This window comes from Aphelocoma coerulescens, chromosome 1 (genome assembly GCF_041296385.1).
Source record: "Aphelocoma coerulescens isolate FSJ_1873_10779 chromosome 1, UR_Acoe_1.0, whole genome shotgun sequence".
NCBI classification, from domain to species: Eukaryota; Metazoa; Chordata; class Aves; order Passeriformes; family Corvidae; genus Aphelocoma; species Aphelocoma coerulescens.
Genome location: NC_091013.1, coordinates 96698066 through 96722769, shown reverse-complemented (window position 1 = coordinate 96722769; position 24704 = coordinate 96698066). Strand labels below are relative to the sequence as shown.

Sequence of the window (24704 nt, the reverse complement as noted above, 5' to 3'; positions counted from 1 at the left end):
GCACATGGTGACAAGGAGCTGCTGGGACAAAGAAATTGGAAAATGAGGGGGAGTTTATTCCAGGCAAGTGGTTAAGTGCGAGCTTATAGCTGATCCGACTGATAATTAAAGAAACAAAACAAAACAACAAAATAATGGACTTGCTTTAGCCTCTGCCAATCTCCCACTGTGATTTCAGAAAAATTGCCTACTTGCTTCTGCTTGCTTAATGGGAAAGTAGATGGATTTCTTTGTCCAAGTGTGGGCATCTGAGCTGATAGTTACACAGGACTGATGAGGACCTGCCAGGTCTTCACACACAGTGCTGGGCTTAAGTATCCCTTTCATAAACTGGTCAAGATGGTGAGAAATTTTCCACTCATTTCTCCTTTGGAAAAGCTCATTCAGTAGCCTCTCTGGTTGGCCAATGAAACATGCTTCCAAAGTCCTGCTCAGGTTGATGGACAGTTCAATTTACTGGCATTTGTGTTCCCAAATTATCTGAAATCTCCAGACGTGGTACAGGTGCACCTACTTGCTTCCTACCTAACCAAGCAGCACGATCAGTTGCACAATCAATTGTGGCTACTCTGAAAGGTGCTCAGGTAGTGCTTCCTCCACCCAAGAACAATCTCAGTTTATCTAAAAGCATCTGAACACTCAGGGTTTGTTAGCATTGCAAAAACTTTTTGTGAGTCACAGCTACATTCTCAGCAGAGTGGGATGCTAAGGGGAGTGGGATTCTGTAACAGTGAGTACAAACAAGAAACTTAAGAAAGTGTAACAACCAACATTTTTCTTTTTATTAGAGGAGCAATGGCCAAGCCATTCAGGAGGAATTAATTTTCAAGATTTGGCTACAGAAGAGCTCTACAATCTCTACATTGCCTTCCCCATGCCCAGCCGCTTGATTTTTTTCCAGGGACGCTTCAGCAGATGCCTTCCGCAGACGCCTTCCATCTTTTGGTCTCTGAAGGTGGGTTCCCTCTAGTGGCATTAAGAGGAGCATCGATTCTGTCTTATTGACTGATCTTGGTCCGTAGGAGGGGCAGGGGGAAAGAGGACACTGCAGGGTGTTACACACTCACATCAGGAAACACTGACTTGTCTCCAGCTGGCTAATAGCCTAGGACTCTTGTGTACCACAGGTTCTTTATTTTTTCAATCAGCTGTTCGAACATTATACTGACTCTAGCTGCTTCTTTGGCGAATCTCTGTCTGCAGGAGACAACAGAGTATGTGGTAAGATACACAAGTATGCGAGGGTAAACCCCATCTGCTGTAGTTATCACACTGCCTGTCGCTGGGAGTGCAGAGCTCCTCCGCAGTCCTAGAGGGGCTTTCCTCAGAAGACAGGAATAGGCAGTATGCGTGTGCCACGAGTTACATCAAACTGTCTCTAGGGTGATCGTGCTTTTCCTTTTGTGAGGAAACTCATTCCCCTTCCTTGAGCAAGATATATGCACAGCTAGAGACAGTTCTGTGGTTTGCATCAAGTGATAATCCTGGCATACTGAGTACTCAGCCCCTCACAGCACTGCAGCACCCTTCCAGACACCTGATCCCCCACCAGCCAGCGGCCTCCTCCCTCACCACCCATGGATAAAGAGCAGTACCAGCTATCCCTGAGAACATTGTCATGTACAATGTTCCTCTCTGGGAAGAGCTTGTGCTTTCACAGGAGACCGTACCATCTCACCCCACTTTCCAGCACCTCGTTCCCTTGGTACGTCAGGCTTTGGCTGCTGATTAATTTCCCCTTGGATCTCCCCATATAGATACTTGATTAATCTATTCTTTCTCCCACACCTCCCTCTCCCTTTCACGCATGGCTATTGGAGTGTTAGCACAGAGAAGCTTTCCATACCTGGCTGCAACAACTGATGGACTCTGGACAGTATCCAGCAAGAACTGACTGATTTTAGGGGACACCTTGTTCACAGCTTCATAGAAGTAAGATGCAATAGTCTCAGGGATGGCCAGCAAGTCACGACGGTCTTTCTCAAAGATGGACTTTGACTGCACTTCTGAGAAAAAAAGGCAAACCCCCATGAGGCTTCTCATGTCACTTGTGTCTCTGGCATCTTCCCAGAAGCACAGGGAAAGAGATTTGAAATCCTGAGATTCAGAACCTCTCCCAGAATTTGCTCTAGCAGCATCCAGCAGCACCTCTTCACCCAGTCATGGGTATCTAAGTCATAGACCATTCATGACAGAGTATTTGCACCAAGTATGGGCAGTTTTCATGCCAGGTCTCTACTGATTTGTTCCACGATGCCAAGCACTGTGTAGTCATGGTTTTCAACTAAATTATTTGGCTTCAGTCCTACTTCACTGTACATGAGAACCTGTAGAAGCTGAGCTTTGTCTCAGGCAAACAGCAAAGCTTTCCAGACTTACCAGGGAGAGTGGTGCTAAGGAGCAGGATCAGAGCTATCACCAATGCCCTGGATTGCAGCATGGTTTGCAGTACCACTTCTGCTCTCTACACAGAGAGACCTGTGGGAATCAGCATACAATGTTTGGGGTTGTTTGTTGGGTAAACATCAGATTTTTGCAACAAACCTAACCAATAAATGAAGACAAGAACAGAAAGATCATGGTGCATTTCCTCTGAAGATGGGAGGAAAAGGCAGTATAAAAATGAAGGTGTCCTTTTATTTGTATAATCACAAATATCCACAATAACTTGAGGATCTCAAAGCAATATGGACAGTTAAAGCTGGTTCTTTTATCTAAGAGCTAAAATCCCTTGTTTCAGCACATGAGCAAACCAGTAAAACTGCCAGAAGTCAGAGTAGGTTTCCTCCATGCATAAGTACAATTGAAAAATTTATAATGTGGGATTTTTTTGTTTGATTTGTTTTGGTAAACTGCTGTAAAGAACATTGTGCTAGTGAGTACATCACATACAATGATCATCTTAGTGACCCAGTGATCAGAGTACTTTGTCTTGCTTTAGTTGAGCAAAGTCCCAACTAGCTAACTAGGTTCCCTTGCCTTTTTTCACTTTGGAATTAATGCAGCAGACAGTAGCCCAAGCAGAACAAGTTCCCAAAAGTGAGTGAGTGCAAAATTTAGCTTCATCTGACTTCCTTTATTTTTGTCTTTCAAAAAACTCAGAATTGGAGAATTGAAAGTTTGCTACTTGGTACACTGAAAATACGACATTAACACCTAAACAAGCTTTTCAAACATGCTGCACTTAAAAAGGTGTTTAGAAATTAAAATTGGTTTATGCCCCCGATTAGAGGGATGCATCACTCAGAGCAACATGAAGAAAACACTGAACATAGGAATTGCAATGGCAAAATAGGCTGAAAGTCTATTATATGTGAATGCTTTGCTAAATCCCGTAGCAGGTGGTTACAAGTCAATGTTTCTTCTTATCCCACAGTAAGGAGATCTCCATCCATTTTTATTTCCTTCTGTGCACAGATTACCTCCAAAAGCTATCACCCAGTTCACTAGACGTTTGCACAGTTGCTCCTTTATCACCCCCTTCCTTGATTTTTAATCCCAGAGCCAGTTTTTCTCCATGTTCACAAAAGGCATAGATTTTCTTCCCAGGAGCATGAACAGATGCTCTTACCCCCTTTAGAACCTGTAGTCCCTGTGGGGAAGGCAGCTGGGAAAAGGTTATGTATCTCCCAACACAAAGTCTGCAATTCCTACCATGGGCTTTACCCTCCTACGAGTGTCTTATGGAGCATCCATGACTCAGCTTCAGACCAGGTCACCCCAGGTACTTCCACCCTCCTCCATTTCAGTACCATTCCTGGCCATGGAGCCTGAGAAGGGCTCACACTTTGGTTTGCAGTAGGAGATGGGGCAAAACAGAAGATGACCTCCACTCACTTGTCTATGATCTAGACAGACCAGTCACAAAGTCCATGCCACCCAGAACAGAGTTCAGCTCTTACCTGTCCTGCCTTCTCTCTTTCTCAGGCCAAAGCTGAGGTAGGTGCTCATCTGAGACCCCGGCATTTATGCAGAGCTAATATAGTGGTAGCAAGGGGTCAAAGGTCCTGCTTTGTTTCCCCATTTGCTCTTTTGCAAGCACATACAGCTCAGTGGGACAAGCAAGAAGCTGTGGAGGACTCTGGACCTGTTACTAAGATTTGGTAATGGAAGGTCAGTCTGACCTGAGCCCAAGAGATGTGGAAGGCAGCTTCTGGGTCACTGAGTCCCCTACTTTTGCAGGCAACCATGTCATAGAGGCCCCTTTCATAAGCTGACCAAATTCCACATTAACAGTAGCTAGAGCTGGGCTGAATTTTGCTCCTACTCCTCCTGTGCCCTAACCTACTGCTCTGGCAGTGGGCACTTACCTGCTGCTGTTACACCCGCTGGCATTTCCCCCTCCACTTACAGCAAATGCATTAACCAGATGGTGCACAGAGCTGTGCACCCCTCTCACACTTCTTTCCCTTTGACCAAGTCTTTTTGCACAGGCTGACTAGATGAGAATACACCTGAGACAGCTGTCAAAACTTACCAGGAGGAACATGCAGCTAAGGGATCCCCAGCCCAAGAAACACATAGAGCAGTTAGAGCAGGTCCAGAGGGGCATGAAAAATGATCATGGGGCTGGAACACCTCTCCTGTGGGGAAAGGCTGAAAGAACTGGGGCTGTTCAGCCTGGAGAGAAGGCTCCAGGGAGATCTTATTGCAGCTTTTCAGTACTTTAAAGGGTTCTTATAAGAAACACAAAGACTCTACCAAGGCTTGTATTGACAGGAGAAAGGGAAACAGGTTTAAATTGAAAGATTTAGATTGGATGCAAGGAAGAACTCTTTCCTGTGAGGGCAGTGAGACACTAGAACAGGTTGTTCAGAGAAGCTGTGGACACTTCACAAGTATTCAAGGCCAGGTTGGATGGGGCTTTGAGCAACCTAGTTTAGTGGAAGGGGCAGGGTGGATGAGATGATCTTGTAAGGTCCTTTCCAAAGCAAACCATTTTTACCATTCTATGGTAACATCTCCCAAGGCTCCCAAGCTGCAGTCAGAAAGTGGCTGCATTGCTGCTGTAGGGAATGTTTTCCCATAGCTCGGGTTCCAAGTGCCCCTTGGGTCCCCAGTAGGTCCAATCTCCTGTGTTTGGCACACGCAGCCAGGGGCAAGAGGCAGAAAGGCCACAATGCTGAGCTACAAAGGGCATCAGCTGGGGGAATGGGGGGACAGAAATTAAGCCTACTGTGTGAGACCCAACACATTTCCATTCTTATGTCAACCACTTTTTAGGGGACTGTCACATGTGGGAAGTGTGAAAAGCTCAACCAGTACCTTCATTTATCAACCAAACAAGATTTTTAGAAGACTGTTCCTCTCATGGTGCTCCAAGTACTTCAGAACCAAACAGTAAGTGTTCTCATTTTACAGATGTGGCAGCCAAACTACAGTGAGTCTTGTCATTGAAGAGGACTGCCAATAGTTTCCAAACATTTTTCCACTCGCTGTGTATTTATTCAAATGATCCTTTTTCTCAGAAGAACAAAGAAAAAAGTCTCCCCCCCCAAAAAAAAAATCCCACATAGAAGCAAACCATTTTGCATTTTTGTCCAAAACATAACAACAGAAGATTCCTACTGATGTGTAAAAATGTTAATTCAAGAAATAAGGACAGAGACTTTTCAGTTCCACTTCTGGTGCAAACACTAAAAAGCAATTTATGGTCTAGGAAGAACACACAAGAGGCAACTAGTTGAAAGTTCTCTTATATTTCAATTATACACTTGACAGTCATTGAAGAGAATCTACACATTTATTATCTTCTTTTAAAGCTGGAGTAACATTCAGAAGACCACCACAAGGCACATCACAGGCATTAAACTTAGCAGAAACAGGAATGAGCAGTCATTACTTGTAGGGGTTAATTTAAGATAACCTCAAGTGTCATTTCTTCCTTCTGTCAGGTCAACAAATGGGAGGCTCTAAGTGGGTGTTTTAAACTGATGTGCTGCAGGAGGTAGTAACAGAAGGGACTTAGCTGCCCTGTGTGGTAATTCATACTGCTGAAGAGCTTTGCATTGTGGCTGTTGTCACACAAGGCAACTTCCCCAGCCCTGAAGTCAGCCTAACTTTAGGCAGTGCTATCATGAATATAATCCCAGAGATAGCAACTGGGGGTTTCAGCACTTTCTAGTGCCAAACAAGCACTTGCCAAGACCAGATCAATGATTGCACAGAAGCAGCCCTTGCCTCCCATTCCTGGAATGGCATTCCAGAATGGCAGGGTGCTCTGCAAATAAGCAAGAAAGCCAGATATTGCAAGTACTTTCTTAATCAAAGAAAAATTACACGATTTTTTATCTCTCTTATGCATCTCCAGTCTGAGGTAGACAGCAGCTGACTGTAGCATGGGTGACCTTATCTGGCCCTACATGGCATGGTCACTTACTCATTTCATTATTCTAAATTAGGGTAACACCAGTGTCTATGAAGGCACTTTATCTGAGACAGAAGATTCATTCTGTGGGGGTAAGGTATATTTCTTGTTCTTCCAGCATGAACAGAAGAACAAAAGTCTAGAATAGCAGTAACTCCCAGATGTGAAATATTCAACTTTTACCATCGTGAATGGGACATAGGAACATCAGCTCTTTGGAATGGCTAAAAAATTAAGCATGAATAAATTGCAATGTAGAAAGAATGAGGCTAGGATACTTCCTACTGTTATTTCTTTCAGTGTGCTGTATTGGAGCTCTTCAGTTCTTTCTCTTAAGTCAAAGACCCTGTGATCTTACTGGAAAAGTGTCCACGTTGTACTGTGCAATGCTGCTACAATGGGCTTCATTTATAGCCAATTAAAATCAGAAATAAGCATCTAAAGCAGAGCCTATTTCCTTCCCACTTTTCTGTCTGCTTGCAGTTGTAAAGCACACAAAGATAGATTTCCTTTGTCGTTATTTCACAGCCCACCAGCTGGTGCTTTGTGAACCGCAGTGGTCTGCAGACTAGTAAGCCCAGTATCATTTCTGCTTCCCTGATGGATCACCCAATCTACTTCTGTCACAATTTAAGAAGTTGCAGAGTTAACATGGAGATACAATCAATTTTCCCTGAAGAGTTTTGGTTTATGTTTCTATAAACATGAACAAAGTGACTGAAGAGGAAATCAAGTACAATACAGATAAAACTCTTCAGACTTCACAATTTAGGAATTGCGTTCGCAAATCTACAATTAGTCACCCTAGCTCAATTATGGGGACTAGAGGAACAAATAAAGATGGAGGGCTTCTTCCTAGGATGTAGATAAAAAAGCACCACCTCTGCAGTTAGTGTGCTCATACTCCAGCAGCTCCAACAGCTGCTCCTGTTACAGAGAGAGTCATCTCGGTTTTCCTGCAGTGCAAGTGGCTTCTTGCTCTTGGGAAAACTTGCTGGATACGTGTTGGTTTGTACCCACTTGAATGTGAAGGAAAGTGAACTCCTTCCATGCAACTGTCTTGGGATCTCACCACGTCTCAAATAGCCTCTACTTTTGATGGAGAAAGGGGCAGCCCTTTCCTGAAACCTGGACATTTGGGCTAGGACAGGAAAAAGTTGTCTCGCATGATGTATGAACCTATTGGAAGCACAAGGAGAGAGTCAAATTCCAAGTTAGCAATTCAGCTTCCAAGGGTAGAATCTGCCAGGCCCTGGCTATCTGCTAAAAGTCAGCAGAGGGTAAAGCTAACGTCAAAACTGGTTGCTAGTTTTGGAAGAAGCAGCCCCAAATAATTTTCTGTCATTGCAGTCATCATAAACACTTAACTAATAAAAATGCTAGTCCATCACACAAAAAGGTGGTTCATAAAATCCTCTGCGTGTCATAAAATAAGAAAAAAATGATCCACAGAGTGGCTGATAAACAGATTCAAGAGTGATACTAGCTTTGCAAGTTGTGTGAACACAATTCCCTGCATTTCAAATGTGACTCATGGGTCAATACACATTGTTCAGTATGGGCCTAATGCAGACAAGTACTCTGCTAATTACAGCCCTTCTTTCTTGAGTTCAAATTTGGAGTTAGTCTTTTAGCTCTTTTTTATTTTTAAATTTTTGTGATAGCCATCAACTGTGGGCAAAGAGACCCTCTGTCTTCAAAAACTAGGCCTCCAGTTCTGAAACAAAGTCAACCAGAGAAGCTCATTGATCCTCCTGCTTTATCTCCATAGGTAGGTATTACAAATAAGCCCATTCAGCCAAGAAACAGTAGGAAAATGAGCACTCTGTAGTAGCCCTGGGTCAACCAGCAACTGCATTGGATATCCAACTCAGACCATTTGTTCGAAGGGTGATGCTTCCGTCATTGTCCAAAGAAAAGAAAAAAAAGGACATGGACAAAATGAAAGTCTCTCCAAGTCTTCCAGGGAAAAGCATAAGCACATCAGTAATGAGGACATTAAAGAACAATGTGTAGCAAGTGTCCCATAAGGCACTGGCTGGGAAATAAGCTAGGCAAGACAGTCATTGGTACTGGCCAATCTCCAGTGCCTCTGGGTTACAAAATAATTCACAAGATTCTCCAAAAGCTCCTTGCCAACCGTGGAGTCTCTTAAATCCAAGAAGCGCCTCTGGCAAGACAGTTTCCGTGGAAGCAGCCAGCATCCAGAGAGCTTCTTTTTCTCCAGCACATTTTAAATTAAAACAGTGGATTAATCACATCAAGGAGAAATGGCATAGAGAAATTCTGTGTTTTAGTTGCAGGGTGAGAACTGAGGAAACCCTATAATCCAGCTCCAGATCAGATGCACCACACTTGCAGGGTTGGTGTAAGTGGCAGGGTAAAGATCAAGGACAGCAGTAAAAATGATGACTGTAAAATTTCTTCAGAGCCCTTTATCCCACCTCATGTATATGATACATGGCACAGAGAGGAAAGGGAGAATATAAAATGTATGGAAGAGTACATGGCTTAGGCAAGATCTATTCACCAAAACCATGCTTCCTAGAGTTGAAGGAAATTCTGGTCCCATGTAAAGAACAGTAGTCATACTTTGCTCAGTCCCTGTAGGGAAGGACAAACCTTGGCAAATTTAGCCCTTTAAGTTTACAAATAAATTCAAGTCTGCATAAAAGGGTTGAACAAGTACCTTTTAAGGCACTAAGGTCTAAGCTCAAAGTAGAGCAGGTTGTTTCAGTCAGCAAAGAGCAGATAAGCTGGCAATTTGCAGACATGCTAGTGAGACTTTATTAAGGCAGTCAGCATTCTTCCAGCACCATGATCCTCCTGTTTGGGAGAGAGGCTTAGTGGGGACAAAAGGAAGCAACTGTCCCAACTATGCTGAGCAGCCAGGCAGAAGCAACAAACATTACACACTCTGAAGCACAACAAAGGGCCTTAGAAAGATGTTGTGCCTCCCCCCACAAGGCTCCTAGGGGACTGGATCAGATGACCTCCAGAGTCCTCTTCCAATCTGAATTATTCTACTGTCTTGTGACTTTACAACTCTGTGAACATTGGAACCTTTCTCTGGTAACTGGTCTGCAAAGGACCAGCATTCTACAGACTGGGCTCCTTGCAGTGCCACAGCACTTAATAAAGAGAACTGGTAGCTCTCTTTAAAGACTGGGAATAGACTATTTATTGAAAAAATCTGCTGTTTCCAGTAGAATGTTTTCAACGAACCTCAGCCCATTAGAACTTAGCCCAACCTAAATTTCCAAATCACAGTAATAAAAATAGGTTATGTACGGCTTTCATGGCACTAGACACATATTCTTCAGAGTTGTAAGTCTAAGGGGAAGTTGCTTCATCTGTTTTTCATTGCTGTTTGTTCAATCAAAAGCAGCCACCCCAACCTGAATAGCAGAAAAACTAGGAGTCCAGTGGGAATCTTAGTTCTTCCAGTACTGACATTAAATGACTATGCTTCTTCCACTGTGGGAACTTCCTCTGTCCTGCAAGAGAAAATAGAAGATTCAGGAACAAGGAATGAGGAATGAAAATCCTATGTCTTCCTACCTGCTCTGAGCACCATAACAAAAACCATTCATACATATACACATCCCAGCTGGAACTAGAATTGCACTGTCTTCCACAACACAGAAGGGAAAACGGTAATGTGCACCACAGAGCCCCTCAGAATACTCCCACCTGGTAAAATTCTGCATATGTGTGATAAGGGACACTTAACATTTTTTTTATTTAAAAGAATCTTCATTTTTTCAGGGGGAATACACTGTCTAATTTGGAGATTAGCAATTGGATATGAAGCTTTTCACACTTAGGTTGCTACCTGAAGTCTATTCTCAGTGCAAAGTTGTGAACAGTAGCTGTTCACTGTCCATATAATGTATGTTCAGTTCTCAGGAGTCCCAACAAGCGAGTCGTCCTCTTCCACCTGGCCTGGAGAATGACACATTTCTCATCCATGCCACCCATTATCTTAAAGCCTATTTCATATAGTGTTAGCCATCTTACCTGGATGTTTTCCCATATGAGCCATCTTAAAAATATCATGCACATTTTAAAAGAAATCAGAAGTAAACCAGCACCAGAGAGGGTTACAGAGGCATGGATGCTGCTGCCTAGTCTGGAAGTGCTTCCTCCCCAGTCAGTACCAGAACAGCTATTTTAACACCAGTATATACACAGAACCCCAAAAGCCTCTGGATGGGGATAGGAATATAACCTGTATGTCACCCTTTAGGGGACTATTATGGTATCCTGCAGCTGTAGGGAGGAGAGGAGAGAGATCCAGCAGGCAGGAATTGTGCAGCACGATTTATTGATTTAATTATTTTACAAACTCTTTTATAGACTTTTTTCTTCACAGTCTAATTGGACAAAGGACCAGCCACCCCCTGGGGTGACTAGCTAGAATCCTAAAACATCCATTGACAAAATATTTTTCTACTATACCATAAACAAAGCTCTGCAAGGTCGCAGGTGTTCATAGTTTATAGAACTCTGCTATTATCTTTGTGAGAGAGAAAAGTATCTCATGGGCTTAGAAAGAAGCAGGAAAATTTCTTGCAAACAGCATTTTTGTATCAACAGGGAACTTATTTCAGAATCACAGAATCATCGTATGGTTTGGGTTGGAAGGGATTTTAAAGATCACCTAGTTCCAACATCCCTACCCTGGGCAGGACACCTCCCACTACACCAAGTTGCTCAGGGCCCCATCCACCCTGGCATTGAACACTTCCAGGGCTTTGACTTTTTACTTTGCTCCTGAACATACTGCATCCAGGCAATGAATGTCAAAAGGAGGGTACTCAGCAGCCTCTTCATAACCAGCTGTGCAGAGCACCCCTTGCTCCTTGGCCTCTGTTTGGAAGACAACAGGCTACAGAAAGTAGCAGGCATTCCCTCTCTCTCCCTAAATCCCCCCTCTTCCCTTAGATGGCAAAGCACAAAGGCAGCTGACTCACCGAGCGGGTCCCTGCGCTGCCTTTGTGCTTCTTGTCCTGGGCTGGGATGATTTCTAAGGAGCGGTAACTGGGGGGTTTATCTTCTGGCCACTCCCGGGACCTGCGATTCCTCCGCCTGCGGTTTGACACCGGGACACGGACTTGCTCTTCTGAGGAGCTCCACGAGCCCCTGCGAGAAGGGGGGGAGTAGCTGTGCCGCCGCTGCCCGGAGTAATTGCTCCTCCCAGCATGGTGCTCGTATTCTCGCCTCCCCCCGGGCTCCTGCCGCCCACCACGATGGTGGCTGGAGCGCTCCTTGGCCTCCTCCGGATAGAAACTGCTGCTGCTGCTCCTGCCCCTCTCAGCCTGGCGCGGGGGAGATGCATCCCATCGGGACTGCTGGGGCCTGCCATTGTAGCCACCTGTCCTCTCTCTCTGAGGATGATCCTCTCGCTGCCTGTCCCAGGGCTCCTGACTGTAGCTGGAATGTGAATCCCCACTGGAAGGCAAGGGCCACCTCCGGTTTTCCCTTCTGTCCTCTGCTGCAGAGTCCCAGGGCCTGGGGGTGCGGGCAGCTCTTTGTGGCCGTGAGGAGTGGCTGCTCCCGTGGCTGGAGGAGACGTGGTCGGCGAGAGGGGGTGGCACGATGTCGGAGCCCAGCGAGGACAGCAAGCTGGGCTGCACAGCCTGCCGCTGGTGGGAGGGCGGCCGCAGCTGGGACGTGTTCAGGTTTTGGATTTCAGACTCCAGGTAGTCCAAAACACTGTTGTTATGGGAAAGCTGAGCTTGTGGCTGCACCAGTGGAAGACTGTTCTGCAGAGATACATCTAAGGATAAAAGCACAGGAGAACGCAGCAAGTCAAGAGAAAACACTGAAGAGAGGGCCCTTCTGCACTCATGATCCTGGCTGAGTTCTTTCTCTTCTCCTGCTCCTGCAAGAACTGCTCAAGTCTTAGGCACCACAACCAGCCCATCCAGACCAAATGAGGTATGGTGCAAAGAGTAGTAACTAATAAGCTGCAGCAAGATCTAACATGGTTTAGGCAGTGCAGAGGTAGGAAGTCCAGCACACCTGGAAATACAGCCTGTGTACTTAGAGGAACTTTTTTTCCCTACAGCACTGATACCATATTTTATTTACAAATAATCAGAGAAATATCATAGTGTTTCCTTTTATATTTCATTGAAATGGAAGAAATACTGCAAAAGAAAAAGAAAATAAAGAAAATTTTTATACACAGGCATACGTATGTACACACATATGTACGGATATAAGTAGCAAATGGAGAAGAAAATTCTTCCTGGTTCTTTAAAGAGTCCTTCATGTTTTGCTGCATGCAGGCTAGATCTGTTGCAGAGAAGGCAGTTTGCCCTTAGTCATTTGAAGACTAGACATTTGATAAGAACTCAAACAAACTGCACCTCACTTGTCATGTCAGCTTTGGCTATAAGGAGTTGACCGTGACCAGCACAGCAGAACAAAGAGACAGTACCCTCCTCTGCCACACAAAGCAAGATAAGCTGGGTATATTTACCCTACAGTCGCTGGGGTGTAGCACAGATACACCTTAGTTAGTGTTAAACTGCTTCACCCAGCATTGAGCCCAGAAAGACACTTAACTGGCTGTTTTTATGCACCCAGAGAAGTCTGTGGTGCACTGCAGATGTGGCAGAGCTGTCATTCTAGGACATGGAGTCAGGCTAGGAACATCTTTCTCTCTTTTCTGGTAGAGAAGCTAAAGCCTCAATGCTGACCTTCCCAAAGAAGTTACCTGTTTCTCATCCTGATTTCCCTCTGAAATGATGCCCATGGTCTCACCTCGTTGCAGTAGAGGGTTCAGCTGGTAAGAGGAAAGTTTTGAGTTCCTGTCGGCACCTCCATAGAACATGTTGGGTGATAACCAGGGTGCAAGTGCCTGAGCCTGCTTCATGAACCGGTGCCGTTCCAGTACTGGAAAAGAAAAAGAAAGCTTACAGCACCTGTCCAGAGGGCACAGCTTGCAGATCCATTTTGCTTCACAGGCTGTAGCCTTTGGATACAGGAAGTTCACAAAATTAGAATCGCTCTCCACCCTACAACAAAGGTAAAACAGAGTACAGAAAATTCCAATACAAAGTACATCTTCAAAAAAGTACCTAAAACAGAAGAAAAGCTTTACTGCCTAGCATTCTGATTCCAGTCCCAGCAACTGGGAGCAAGTAACACTATGATTAAGTATGCAGCACATAACCAAGTTAAGACTTCTACTTGCCCAGTCATTATAAGTATAGTTACAGAAAGGTGGGAAATAATGTTTCACACAGCAAGACATGCAAGTTTTCTGTCTCTCAAAACTCTTTTAGCTCATCATTGGTCCTTTCTCCTTTTGGCTTCGATTTCCAGCTAAATGAGACCTTTCCTTGCCACCATTACGTGGGTTCTGTCCAGATCATATTTTCCACTCTATACTCCATCATTTCCTCTGTTTCACAAAGAAGGCACTCAGAGGTGCACTGTTCAGCTTTTCCCTTTCTAGTCTTTTGACCACTCTTCTTGTCACTCCATAGTTTACCTCAGAATGACTGCTAAAATTAAATCCCCTAAGACAGTGTGGTCAAACTGGTGAACAAACTAAATTTCCTGTTCTCAACAGCAATGTCCAGGGTACCAAAAGAGCAAACAGTGGAAATTTCTCTCTTTCACAGGGTTTCTACTACTGCTAACTCCAGACCCCTATTTGTGGGGTCAGACTCCAATTTTACTTCCCTTTTTTCAGCATTTCTATCTCTCCTCCTCTACATAGACAAGCTCACTATACTTGCCTTCAAAACCATAGCTCATTGCTGCTTCTTTTGGAGGAATACCTAAAAACATCTTACAGAAACTTACTTCTTCTACCACAAACAACCAAAACTTAAGTTTACAAGCAAGTAAATTCTGCAAGTCCCTGACTTTACAAAGCCTGGTTTGTCTGTCATTCCTGGGTGAAGCTTTTCAGCAACAGTGCCTTTGCAAAATTTCTCTTTTATGGCCTTCCTGGAGTTTCAGAAGTGACAGACTTTTACTGCAGCCTCTTGTCTGGTCAGGCATGAACAGAATATTACAGTTCAAGAAACAGATAGGAACATAATTGCCTTTGAGACTTTCATCCCTTTGATAAATCTGGCTGAAGTTGGCTGATGAAATTAAAAGCTATTGGAGGGAAAGAGACAAGGGATAGACAGACAAGTTGACTGCATAAGATTTGCTTCTTTAAGAAACCAGGCTACAGCTAAGCTCCAATTAATTCTGTCCCCTGGGTTCACTGCAGTAAGCAGCATTTAGACTGCATGCTCTTTGGGACTGAGCTCTCCACTTTAGGTAGCACTCCAGTTATTAAACATGTCCTCCTTCAGCTGTTTCACTGGATTTATCCAGAGCACCACCTGCAGCAAAAGAGGGACTGACCATGCCTCTCCACACATCCTTCCTTTTCACCGCAGTTCATGCAGCTCCACTTCATTCTCCACTGCAAACTCCCTCCCCCTCCCCAGTCTGGCTTCAACCAGAGGGAACTACAAAGCTAGAAACTGCAGGGGTTTTAATCCTAATAATCTGATATCTTCAAAGCTGTGTGGTCTGAGGTAGCAGCTTCCAAGAACTTTATGTCAAACTTGCTTCTTTTTTTTTTTTGTCCCAAGGGATTTTCTTCCAGTTTATGTTCAAACTTAGACAATGAGAGAAAGAATACAAAGAAAAGGGATAAATAGAAGGGGAAGGCCTTATCTCTCCCTCTCCCATTCCTCCAGTTATTACCTTGAGAATGTCCTAGAGCCTGCTGAGTGCATGAGGAGTAAGAGATCCAGCATCTGTGGGTATACCTGCTGAGCATTCTCCCTCTTAAGGTAGGAAGGCTGTCACTAGGACCAAAGTAATCCTGTCCCTGTCACTTTCTGATCTCTCCCTACAGCTGAACAAATCCAGAATTAGTCCTGGTTTTCCTTCCCCACCATCAGCCCTTCTTTCTTCCCCAGATACTTTGCCTTCCAGTTTGAATCCATTATATAGTCTGATTCCCCATCTGCAAAATGCAAGTTACAGATCTTTTTAAAGTGAACATATTTATCTGAGGAAGGTCAGATTCACCCTAATTCTAAAACCCCTACCTGTTTTGCCAGAATGTTGTGTTGTTCCCTCCACTTACTCTCTGTTGGAAAAATCTCTTCTTCAAAGAAAAATCTTTGACAGACTTTAACAGCTGCTGGGCCAATTATAAAAATAAAGTATTTTCCAACTTAGTGAGACCCAGGTGCAAGTATATCCTATTTTTCCCAGATTCATTATGGGAAGAAGTCCACAGTAGAAAAGGAACTAATAGGACCAGAAGGAGGTCATATGTATATTTACCCTGATGGGCTTTTCTCAGAGCTTTCCGTGGGGAATGTAATTGGCTTGCTCCTGGGGCATGTCTAATATTTCTGCACATCAATCCTGAATTACTCAAACAATGTACTTCTTTTATTGCTCGGTTCAAACCCATGTTAGTTAATGGCGTGATTCACAGCACCCAGGATTATTATCCTGCTTCACGGGCACCTGTGACTGTTCAGCAGATCCACGCTGTCCTCTAGTGGCCAACAACGGGGAAGGAAGCACCCACACTCACACTATGCTCGTACAGCAGGTGAGGATTCCTGCCTTCTCTTCAGCTGCGTGAGATGTTATTCTTCAGCACTGTTTTTAAGATGTCCCCTGAATCTATCTTCTTGTGTTTTTTAAGGCCTCCAGTTCATTTCTTGGAGTGCAAAAAAAGTAAGTCAAGGCAGGATGAAGTGAAGGTGTGTATTAGGGGAGAGGAGCAGGCACATGGATCCCTTGTAAGGTGGCTAAAGAGGGCAGGCAGCTTGGATGGAAATTACAGGCACAGAATCCAGCATCCAGTTAAGGAGGCTGGACTTGTCTGTACCTTCTCTCATGAACACGGAGAGGCTTAGAGAACCCTGCAAGAATCCCTCCTCTTTAGCAGGAGGCAGGAAATAACAGCAGCAGTCTGGAGTGAGCTATAATATGCAGCACAGGAAAACAGAGCTCACACAAACTCTGAATCCCCTTTTTGCTGAGAACTAGGAATTCTGGAGGCATGAGTCTCTCGTCTCCATCACCTCTCTCCCCTTCCACAGAAACTAATTTTTCTGCCAAATTTCCACAGCCTCCTCAGAACCACACATTTTACGTGACAACCTGTAAAGCCTCCAATGTTTTGTTTTGTTTTTGGCAATAAAAGGGATGTTCTGTTCACTCTTTGCAAGGGCTAAACAAATTAAGCTTAAGTCTGAAATTCTCACAGCTTAACACCCAAGGTATACTAAATAGCTGTTTTGAAAGCAAAGGTAAACCTGAAACAGAGCTCCTTGTTCATAAATCCTCTCCTTGTAGCATCTGGGGAAGAATCTGGTGATTTCAATGATAAATAAATGTATTTGTTGTATTTTGTTACTGTTAGACTGTGTAAGCTTCAAGGGGACTAGTCTAACCAAGTTTCAGTTACAGGAACACAGAGGTTATATGAACTTAACAGCCAAAATTCAAACAGTAGCCTTATTAGAAACAGGGTCTGGCTGCAGAAACTTTATTACTGCTAAAAGCAAACACAGCAAAGTTTCTTTTGACCCTCAAAACTTCAGAATGCACTTGCAAGGCTGATCAGCAAGAGACCATCTTTCCCTACTTTCTTCTCACTTCCTTCCCTAAAGAAAACCAAACAAAATCTTTTTCTTGTATAAGGAACAGCTCTGAAGATAACATGCAGATAAAAAATTTCCCATTTTTACGTAATTCAGAGCAACATACTTAAAGGTAAGGCTAGTTTGGAGAGTTGCTTGCCTTTCTCACATGCACAGGCATATGAACCACAAGACAGGAAAGTCCAGAGTCACTTAGACAAGAGAACTGATTGTGCCCTGGATGGTGTGAGAAGCTGGTAACAAGGTGCGAGTGAGGAGAAACTAGTCAAAGTTGGACACAGAGAAGCAAAATAGATTCCATGTATCTGAAATCCCCTCCTCTCATTACAGATTAGCTGGTCATGGAGGTCACATTGGCCAAAGAAATGTCTCAGTTTATATGGGTGCTGAGCAGAAGGGAGAAAGCGGAGCTCAGCAAACTCCCAGCCAAGCTTTTGTCTTGTCAGAAGCCATAAATGGAAGCACATTTGCTTGAACCTCACCTTTCTGATTACAGCAGCACCGTGTTGGACAGCAGCCACACTGGATGTGGCAGCAGCAATACTGGGGGCAGCACTGGCACCAGCATATCCCAATCAGCAGAAGGAGGAGGAGGCCACCGAGAATGATAAGGAGTACTGTGAGCCAGTCTGTGGGAAAAAAGGAGAGAGAAAAAGGATTGATCCTGATCTATCTGGCCACGGTAAGTTACTGAGCACCTCTCTACTGCTGGAGATGTCATGGGGTAGAGAAGAGAAGAGGAGGAGATATCTTGGCAACAAAGCACAGGCACTTACGGAGAACAATCAGCTTAACTTCTTTGTCCGCATCACCTGAGGTGTCTCCTGGTGCTTCCACAGTGCAGTAGTACATGCCATGGTCCCACCACATGACCTCACTGATGACAAGGTCTGCTCCTGTGGGAGAGGGACTGACAGGTCAGTGGGCTATTTGTGACTGATAGACACTACTTTCAGGCTCCACCTGAAAAGAGCCTTCTGCCTGCAGGTGACACAGAGTACTGCATCTCCCCTCTTTCCAAGCATAGCCGTCACATTCAAACAATCCCACCTGAGTCCACTGAGAACTCCTATAAACAGCATTCACTGCCAGTCCGTGTTTTCTGTCTTGCTGGAAGCCAACCCTACTGGTTTTGGAACACAGATCACTGTCCCTGTTAGGTCAGCAATCCCAATAGCTCTTCTGGCAGGAGTAATATCTATTGCTTGATGGACAGCAGGGAGCATATAATACACCTGGACAATTATGCAGTATTTGGAATAATGAACTGTTTTCTAGCCTGTGTGCTCTTCAGCAAAATGCTCTGGCATCCTCAGCTCAGCCTTAGGTTGTAGTGCCTCCAACACCCTGAGGCCAGCTGGGGACAGGGCCCTTCCCTGCTCTTATTCCACCGCCATATGGACTATGTAAACGACATATTACATTAGCCATGTTTATGCTTCTCTTCACTTAGCAGACACAGACATTGGATAGTTCCTGAGTTCACTGCCTGCCTGGGAGGTCACTCACGGTTCTGAATGGTGATTTTTCGCTGCTGGTAGTCGATGCCCAGCACAGGGTCCTTCTGCCCGAATTTCTGGATGACAATGCGCACCTTCCGCTGGCTGTCATTGCAGTCGTCAGAAGGGTCCTGGCCAAGGGCTAAACCAGCCTGGTATGCTACAAACACACATCATAAGAGATGTCAAAAGTTACTTCAAAACACCAATTTCTATCCTTTTGTGAGCAGTGGAGAAATTCTGGAGTACATGTGTGCAATTGCTTTGGTTTAGCAATACAAACCATGGCTTCAAACCAGTAAGTTGCTTTGGAGTACTAAAAAACAAACAGAGGTAGAGCCACAGGAATGGCAGAGATTTTGAGAATGCAGGAACTGCAGAGGAGATGCCTCCTGTACTCACAGCTGAAAGAACAACAGTAGAAAGAAGCTAATGGTGGTAGGCTGGAAGGCAGCTCCCAGTATGAAGCTGAAAGGAAAAAAGTCATAAAACACCCAAGAGTCCTAGAACTAAAACAAAGGGTGTTTATCTACCAAACAAAATACCCATGACATACATGAACTGCTTTAAGGATTGTCTCCCTTTCCCTCCTGTATCTCATTAAATGTTGTGGAGCTCATAAAGACAGAAAATAATCCGTCATCTGACTCCAGATAAGGATTAAGTGTAAATACACCCAACAGAATTAATGGAGGAGTAGAGGCAATTTCTATACAGACTCACATCATAACCCAACACTGAATTTCCAAGTATTTGGGAGCTGAGATTTGGGGAGACAGCTGATTCAGTCAGCATTTTCTGTAAATGGCTTGCAGTGAAGAGAGATGAGTATAAAGCTTGCCAAAGGCTCTTCCACTGCTGTACCTAAAATGGAGCACAAAGTCCCTTTTGGGGACTCTTAGCTTGAGCCTGAGCTAAAAGCACTCTCATTATGCTGGGATCAGCTGAGCCAGGGACCCACCTGCTTGGGGACTAGGCTGTAGAGCACTTAGTAACATGCCTACCAACCCATCCAGACTGCATAAAGGAGAGTTTGGGCACCAAGAACCCACTGTGAGCTCAGTTCTAAGTGTACAGTTATGCTATGGCTGCCATTTAAACATTCTGCAGGATTTACAAAGAATAGAACAGAACAGAATAGTTCAGTTGGGAGGGACCTACAAAGCTTATCTAGTCCAACTGTATGATCACTTCAGGATTGACTAAAATGTAAAGTATCTTATTAAGGGCACCGTCCAAATGCCTCTTAAACACCAACAGGCTTGGGGCATCGACCACCAGCCTAAGAAGCCTGTTCCAGTGCTTGACCACTCTCTCAAAGAAATGCTCACTAGCATCCAGTCTGAACTTCCTCTCATGTAGTTTTGAGCCATTCCCACACATCCTATCACCTGATATCAGGGAGAAAAGATCAGCACTTCCCTCTTTACTTCCCCTTCTCAAGAAGCTGCAGAGAGCAATGATGTCACCCCTCAGTCTCCTTTTTCCTGAACTAGACAAGCCCAAAGTTCTTAGCTGCTCCTTACAGGATGTGGCTTCCAAGCCTTTTATCAGCTTTGCTGCCCTCCTCTGGATGCATTCAAGTACCTTAATATCCTTAAATCCTGGGACCCAGGACCACACACAATACTCCAGGTGAGGCTACATCAACACTAAACATAGTGGGATCATCACCTTTTTTGACCAGGTGGTTATCCTGGGATGCAGTTTGTGTACCCTATTAAACACCCCTGAATTAAGGCTGCCTGAACCAGAATGTCTGCACATGAAGTGCTCCCACCACTACTAAATTTTATTACTTAGAAGTTTCCATGCCCTCCAAAATGCATGTGTTTCTTCTACTTCCTAAAATCAGTAACATCTGGTCACAGGCATCCAGCTCCAACCACAGGTCCCCCAGGGAACCCTAAGGCCCACTTGTTGCAGGGCCCTTGCTTTCAAACATGCTGAAGCGTAAGATGGGGCTGCCAAGGTTGACTTGTGTCAACCATGGCTGAACTGCCCTACATTCTGAGTTGATGACAAGGAGGACAAAAGAGCTGCTTTGGATGGGATTTCTACAATCTCATAAGGCCTTGACATTTCAGAGGAAATCACAGACATGACCTGTATTTCCTTGGAGTGCGGGGAAATGCCACCACCTGGTTTTTGCATAGGAAGTGGTCAAAAGCCTGTACTACCCCAGTGAGTCTACCTTCCCTTTTCTTCCCATTTGAAGGGGGACTCCTTGGAAGACGAGCCTAACACTTACAGGCTGAGTAGTAGTCAAAGATGGGGTCCTTGCAGAAGGATTTGAAGCGCCAGGTCACCACCACGTCCTGCAGCTGCGCTGAGGTGCTGTAGTCACACTTGAGGATGACAGTGGCAAATAAGGTGGTGTAACGCTCAACATCCTGCACTGTCACCAGGAGGGAGAGGCAACCTGCAAACAAGAACACAGGAGGCCATCAGCCCACAGACTCCTCAGGCCTCCCATCACATCATCTGCACCAGATCCAAGTACATTGCCTTTGGCCCCATTCAGGACCTGCACCTATACACCTCCCAGGCCCCCCAGTGAAGTCATCCAGGGTTACAAACCCTGGTTAGAACATGAGTCCCATCTTTTCCTGACAGAAGAAAGCTTCATTGGCCTGCCTTATGGACTGAATTATTTTCTCCAAAGCATGAGCAGCCATCATGCAGCATATCACTCTGTGTACTCCTACATGGGGAAAACTGTCCCAGAAGCACATGGGATGGGACTCCCTTGGCTTTTAATCCTAACCAGAAAAGTTCTGCAGAGCCATATGTTTGTATAAACACCCAATCAATTAAATCAAGGTCTTGCTAAGACACTCATCAGAATGTTACTTGGTGGTGACCAGGATTAAGACAATAAAACTTTCAGGCTGTAGCACTGTAGTTAATTGTTTATCACCACTTTAGAACAGCACACATCAATTACCCCCTTTTTTCCTTTTTAATTAAGCTCTCATTATGTATTTGTTATGTCCTCATCCTAACAAACTCTACAGCACTTTCTATCCAAGCAGCTGCACACACTCTTGCAGGTTTTACAAAGTTTCTCATAAGCTATAGTTTAGCTCTATTCCAGAGACATCTCTATCTTATTTAAACTTTGATAGTACAGTAAGTTGTGCTTGTCATTAACAATAGCAAAGTTATCACCAGTTGCCTTTGATAAGGGAATATAAACAGTGCAGGGCAAGTGTGGGATGCCCTGTTGGGAGTACATGCCAGAGAACCAGGCAGGAATTGCAGTGCTGTGCTAGTTGCTTCTTAACTGGGGAGCATGACAGCAGGAAGGATGGGAACGAGAGTGGGAGGCTTGAAGGTACCAACCGAACAGGTCTCCATGAACCAACACTTGGTTTTTATCACATATTCAAAGATTTTCCCTCTACTCCATGTTTTCAGGATGAGAGCAAGAGAACAAGTTGCTACTGCTATGTAGTAACATCTGGACCACAACTGCAAACATCATTCTTTGTCAAGCATCATTCAGTGTCCTCTTAGGCTGCACCTCCACACTACGTTCCCAGCAAATACAAGCTCACACAGTTTCCACACTGTGGAAAAGATGCTGCAGAGGTGCAATGCTGCCTCAACAAGTCATTCTGCAGTAGGATATTGTCAATGCAGTACTTGCTCAGTTTCTGGTTTGAAATGGGACACCCTGTCAGCCAACTGAAAGCACAGGCAGAGCAAACTCATTTGACTTAAGAATACCACACAAACAGAGAGGGCCAGGGCAAACCCTGAATCCAGGGCTTTTCTCAAAAAGAAGATAGACACACATGCACTTAAACACAGAAACACCAGCAGCTGTGCAAACCTCTAGATAAAACAAGTTTTTACAATGCTGTAGCACAGCAAGGTCCAGACTGCTGACAGGTAGTTACAGTCTTATTTAAAAGCACTGTAGTTGAACACATCTTGTTTCAGCTTTCATTGTGAAATAGCTGACTCTGGGATCTTAATGCAGAAAATCACAAGAAACCAATTCAAATTCTCAAGACTGGCAAAACCTTGATCTCAGTGTCAATCAAATGAAACCCCATATGAATTCTGACTTGTCAAGGCTCATGGGAATAAAACGTTTTCCATGGATTTCCTACAACAGCATCTCTCTGGCAAGAATAAAACACTCAAAATCACGATGTGCTTTTTACTAACAAAACCCACATCTCTTTATGGAAGGGATGCTTTCTCATTACCTCTGTTCTGCAAAACAGCCAGTGTTGAAAGGTAAGTTCCTTATTTTCTAAAGAGGTTGAAAACCTACTGTTTCCCCCAGAGAACAGTCAGATGTCACTGCATGTCCAATGTTTCTCATTAACCTCCTCCAAGAAAATGGAAAAGTTGTGAAATTCAGGCTGGTTCCTAAACTTGGACTGCATTACTCCACTGCAGGATGCTATCCTTCTTATCCTGGTTATAAAGAACAAATATGGACACTACCAATCTAGCAAGTTTTGGCTACATCTTTGGCTTTGCAGTGAAGACACAAACCTCTGGAGCCAGTGTAGCCAAGTCTTGGCTAGAGCATCTCCCAGGAACATGGCTTCAAGAAAGACAATAAACAAGCATACCCTCCATACTATTTTGTTTCCTTCACTGGTTCTCTGTGAAAAACCAAACTTCACTATTTAAAGCCAGATCATCAGCCAAGACCCAGGCATCCAAGAAGCCAAATGCTCACTTTATCTCCAAGAGGAGGTTAGAAGCTGTCAGGCAACCCGCAAAGCTTGGCAGAGAGAACTCTGCTGGCTGAAGGCCGCCCGTGGGCGCGGAGGTGAGCTCCTGCTCCCCACACGAGCAGGTGCCCAGCAGGTGCAGCAGCACTGCAGCCACCCCAGATCCCCAAGAGGTTGGGGCTGCTGAGCCGGCAGCAAAAGCTCGGGTGGGCGCTTGCGAGAGGCCAAAAGGGATCGGCCCCGTGTCCCAGCGCCCAGGTCCCAGCCGAGCTAGCCGCACGCGACCGATACTGAAGGCTGCCAGGAAGCAGGAGGCCACTTCCTCCTAGGAGAGAGGTCAGCCGCACCTTTGGGGAGCGAAACTCGTCTCCGCACGGCTTTGTACCGAGCTCGGGAGAGCCCCGCGGGCGGGGAAGGGCACCGGGGGGAACAGCGCCCGCCCGGACCGGGCCGCCCCTTTCCCTCCCCGCGGGGCCGCCGCCGCTGCCCCGACCCCGCACCACCTTAACCCCGGGCGAAACCCGAGGGCGCCTCCCGAATCCCGGCCCCAGCGCCGCGGGGGTGTCCCGGGCCAGGGCGGGCCAGGGGCCCCGAGGGCGCAGCGAGCCCCGGGCCGCACTCACCGGCCGGCAGCCAGGCCAGCAGCAGCGGCCACCGGCAGCGCCCGCGCGGGGCCATGGCGCGCTCTCCTCCTCCTCCTCCTCCTCCTTCTCCGCCCGGGGACGTCGCGCCCACTGTCCCTCCCCTTCCGTGGCACCTGTCCCTGGGCCGGGAGCTGTCGCCGGCTGCAGTCCCCTCCCCCTGTACCTGCACCCTTCGCCGGAACGCCGGACAAAATGCCCGCCGCCAGCTGCAGAAACTGCTTTAAATATATATATGTAGAATGAAAAATATATATTCCACAACATATATTTATTGTATCAATATAAAACTTCTATCTATCTATCTATCTATCTATCTATCTATCTATCTATCTATCTATCTATCTATCTATCTATCCTGAGGACACAGGTGTATGGGAAGTTACGGGCACACACACGAGGTTTTGCCCGAGCTGCGCCGCCCGGGGCAGCGCGCCCGAAGCGAGGGGCGCACGGGAGCGCACGCTTCGAACTGCGGGTGGGAAGAACTTCTGGGGAATTCACAGAATCCCAGAATCGGCTCGGTTGGAAAAGACCTCCGAGATCATCCAGTCCACCCTGTGACCGAACACCGCCATGTCAACTGGACCAGGGCACTGAGTGCCACGTCCAGTTTCTTCTTAAACACCACCGGGGACAGTGACCCCACTACTTCCCTGGCAGCCCATTCCAATATCTAATCATCCCTTCTGTGGAGAAATTCTTCCTAATGTCCAACCTAAACCTTCCCTGGCGCAGCTCAACACTATGTCCTCTCGTCCTGTCGCTAATTTAATTTTCCCGCTGAGTTCTGAAAAGTCCGCAACCGTAGCCAAAGCAGAGGTTACTTTAAAGAAAAA

At 45.4% G+C, this 24704-nt stretch overlaps 2 protein-coding genes across 2 annotated transcripts; both read right to left on the bottom strand.

Annotated features, from left to right (window-relative positions):
* Positions 1–1097: 1097 nt before the first annotated feature.
* Positions 1098–2494, bottom strand: LOC138119571 (apovitellenin-1-like). The gene is made up of 3 exons (XM_069031582.1): positions 2380–2494; positions 1847–2006; positions 1098–1197 (listed from the first exon to the last, which is right to left on the bottom strand). Exons 1-3 carry the CDS (start codon positions 2438–2440, stop codon positions 1098–1100), a joined length of 321 nt encoding a protein of 106 aa, XP_068887683.1. The 5' UTR covers positions 2441–2494.
* Positions 2495–5680: 3186 nt separating this feature from the next.
* On the bottom strand, positions 5681–23924 carry ILDR1 (immunoglobulin like domain containing receptor 1). The gene is made up of 8 exons (XM_069020159.1): positions 23848–23924; positions 20776–20946; positions 18535–18684; positions 17802–17921; positions 17508–17654; positions 13142–13273; positions 11344–12149; positions 5681–9864 (listed from the first exon to the last, which is right to left on the bottom strand). The coding sequence occupies exons 1-8, from the start codon at positions 23900–23902 to the stop codon at positions 9823–9825; spliced, it is 1623 nt and encodes a 540-aa protein (XP_068876260.1). The 5' UTR covers positions 23903–23924; the 3' UTR covers positions 5681–9822.
* Between the last annotated feature and the right edge of the window lie 780 nt (positions 23925–24704).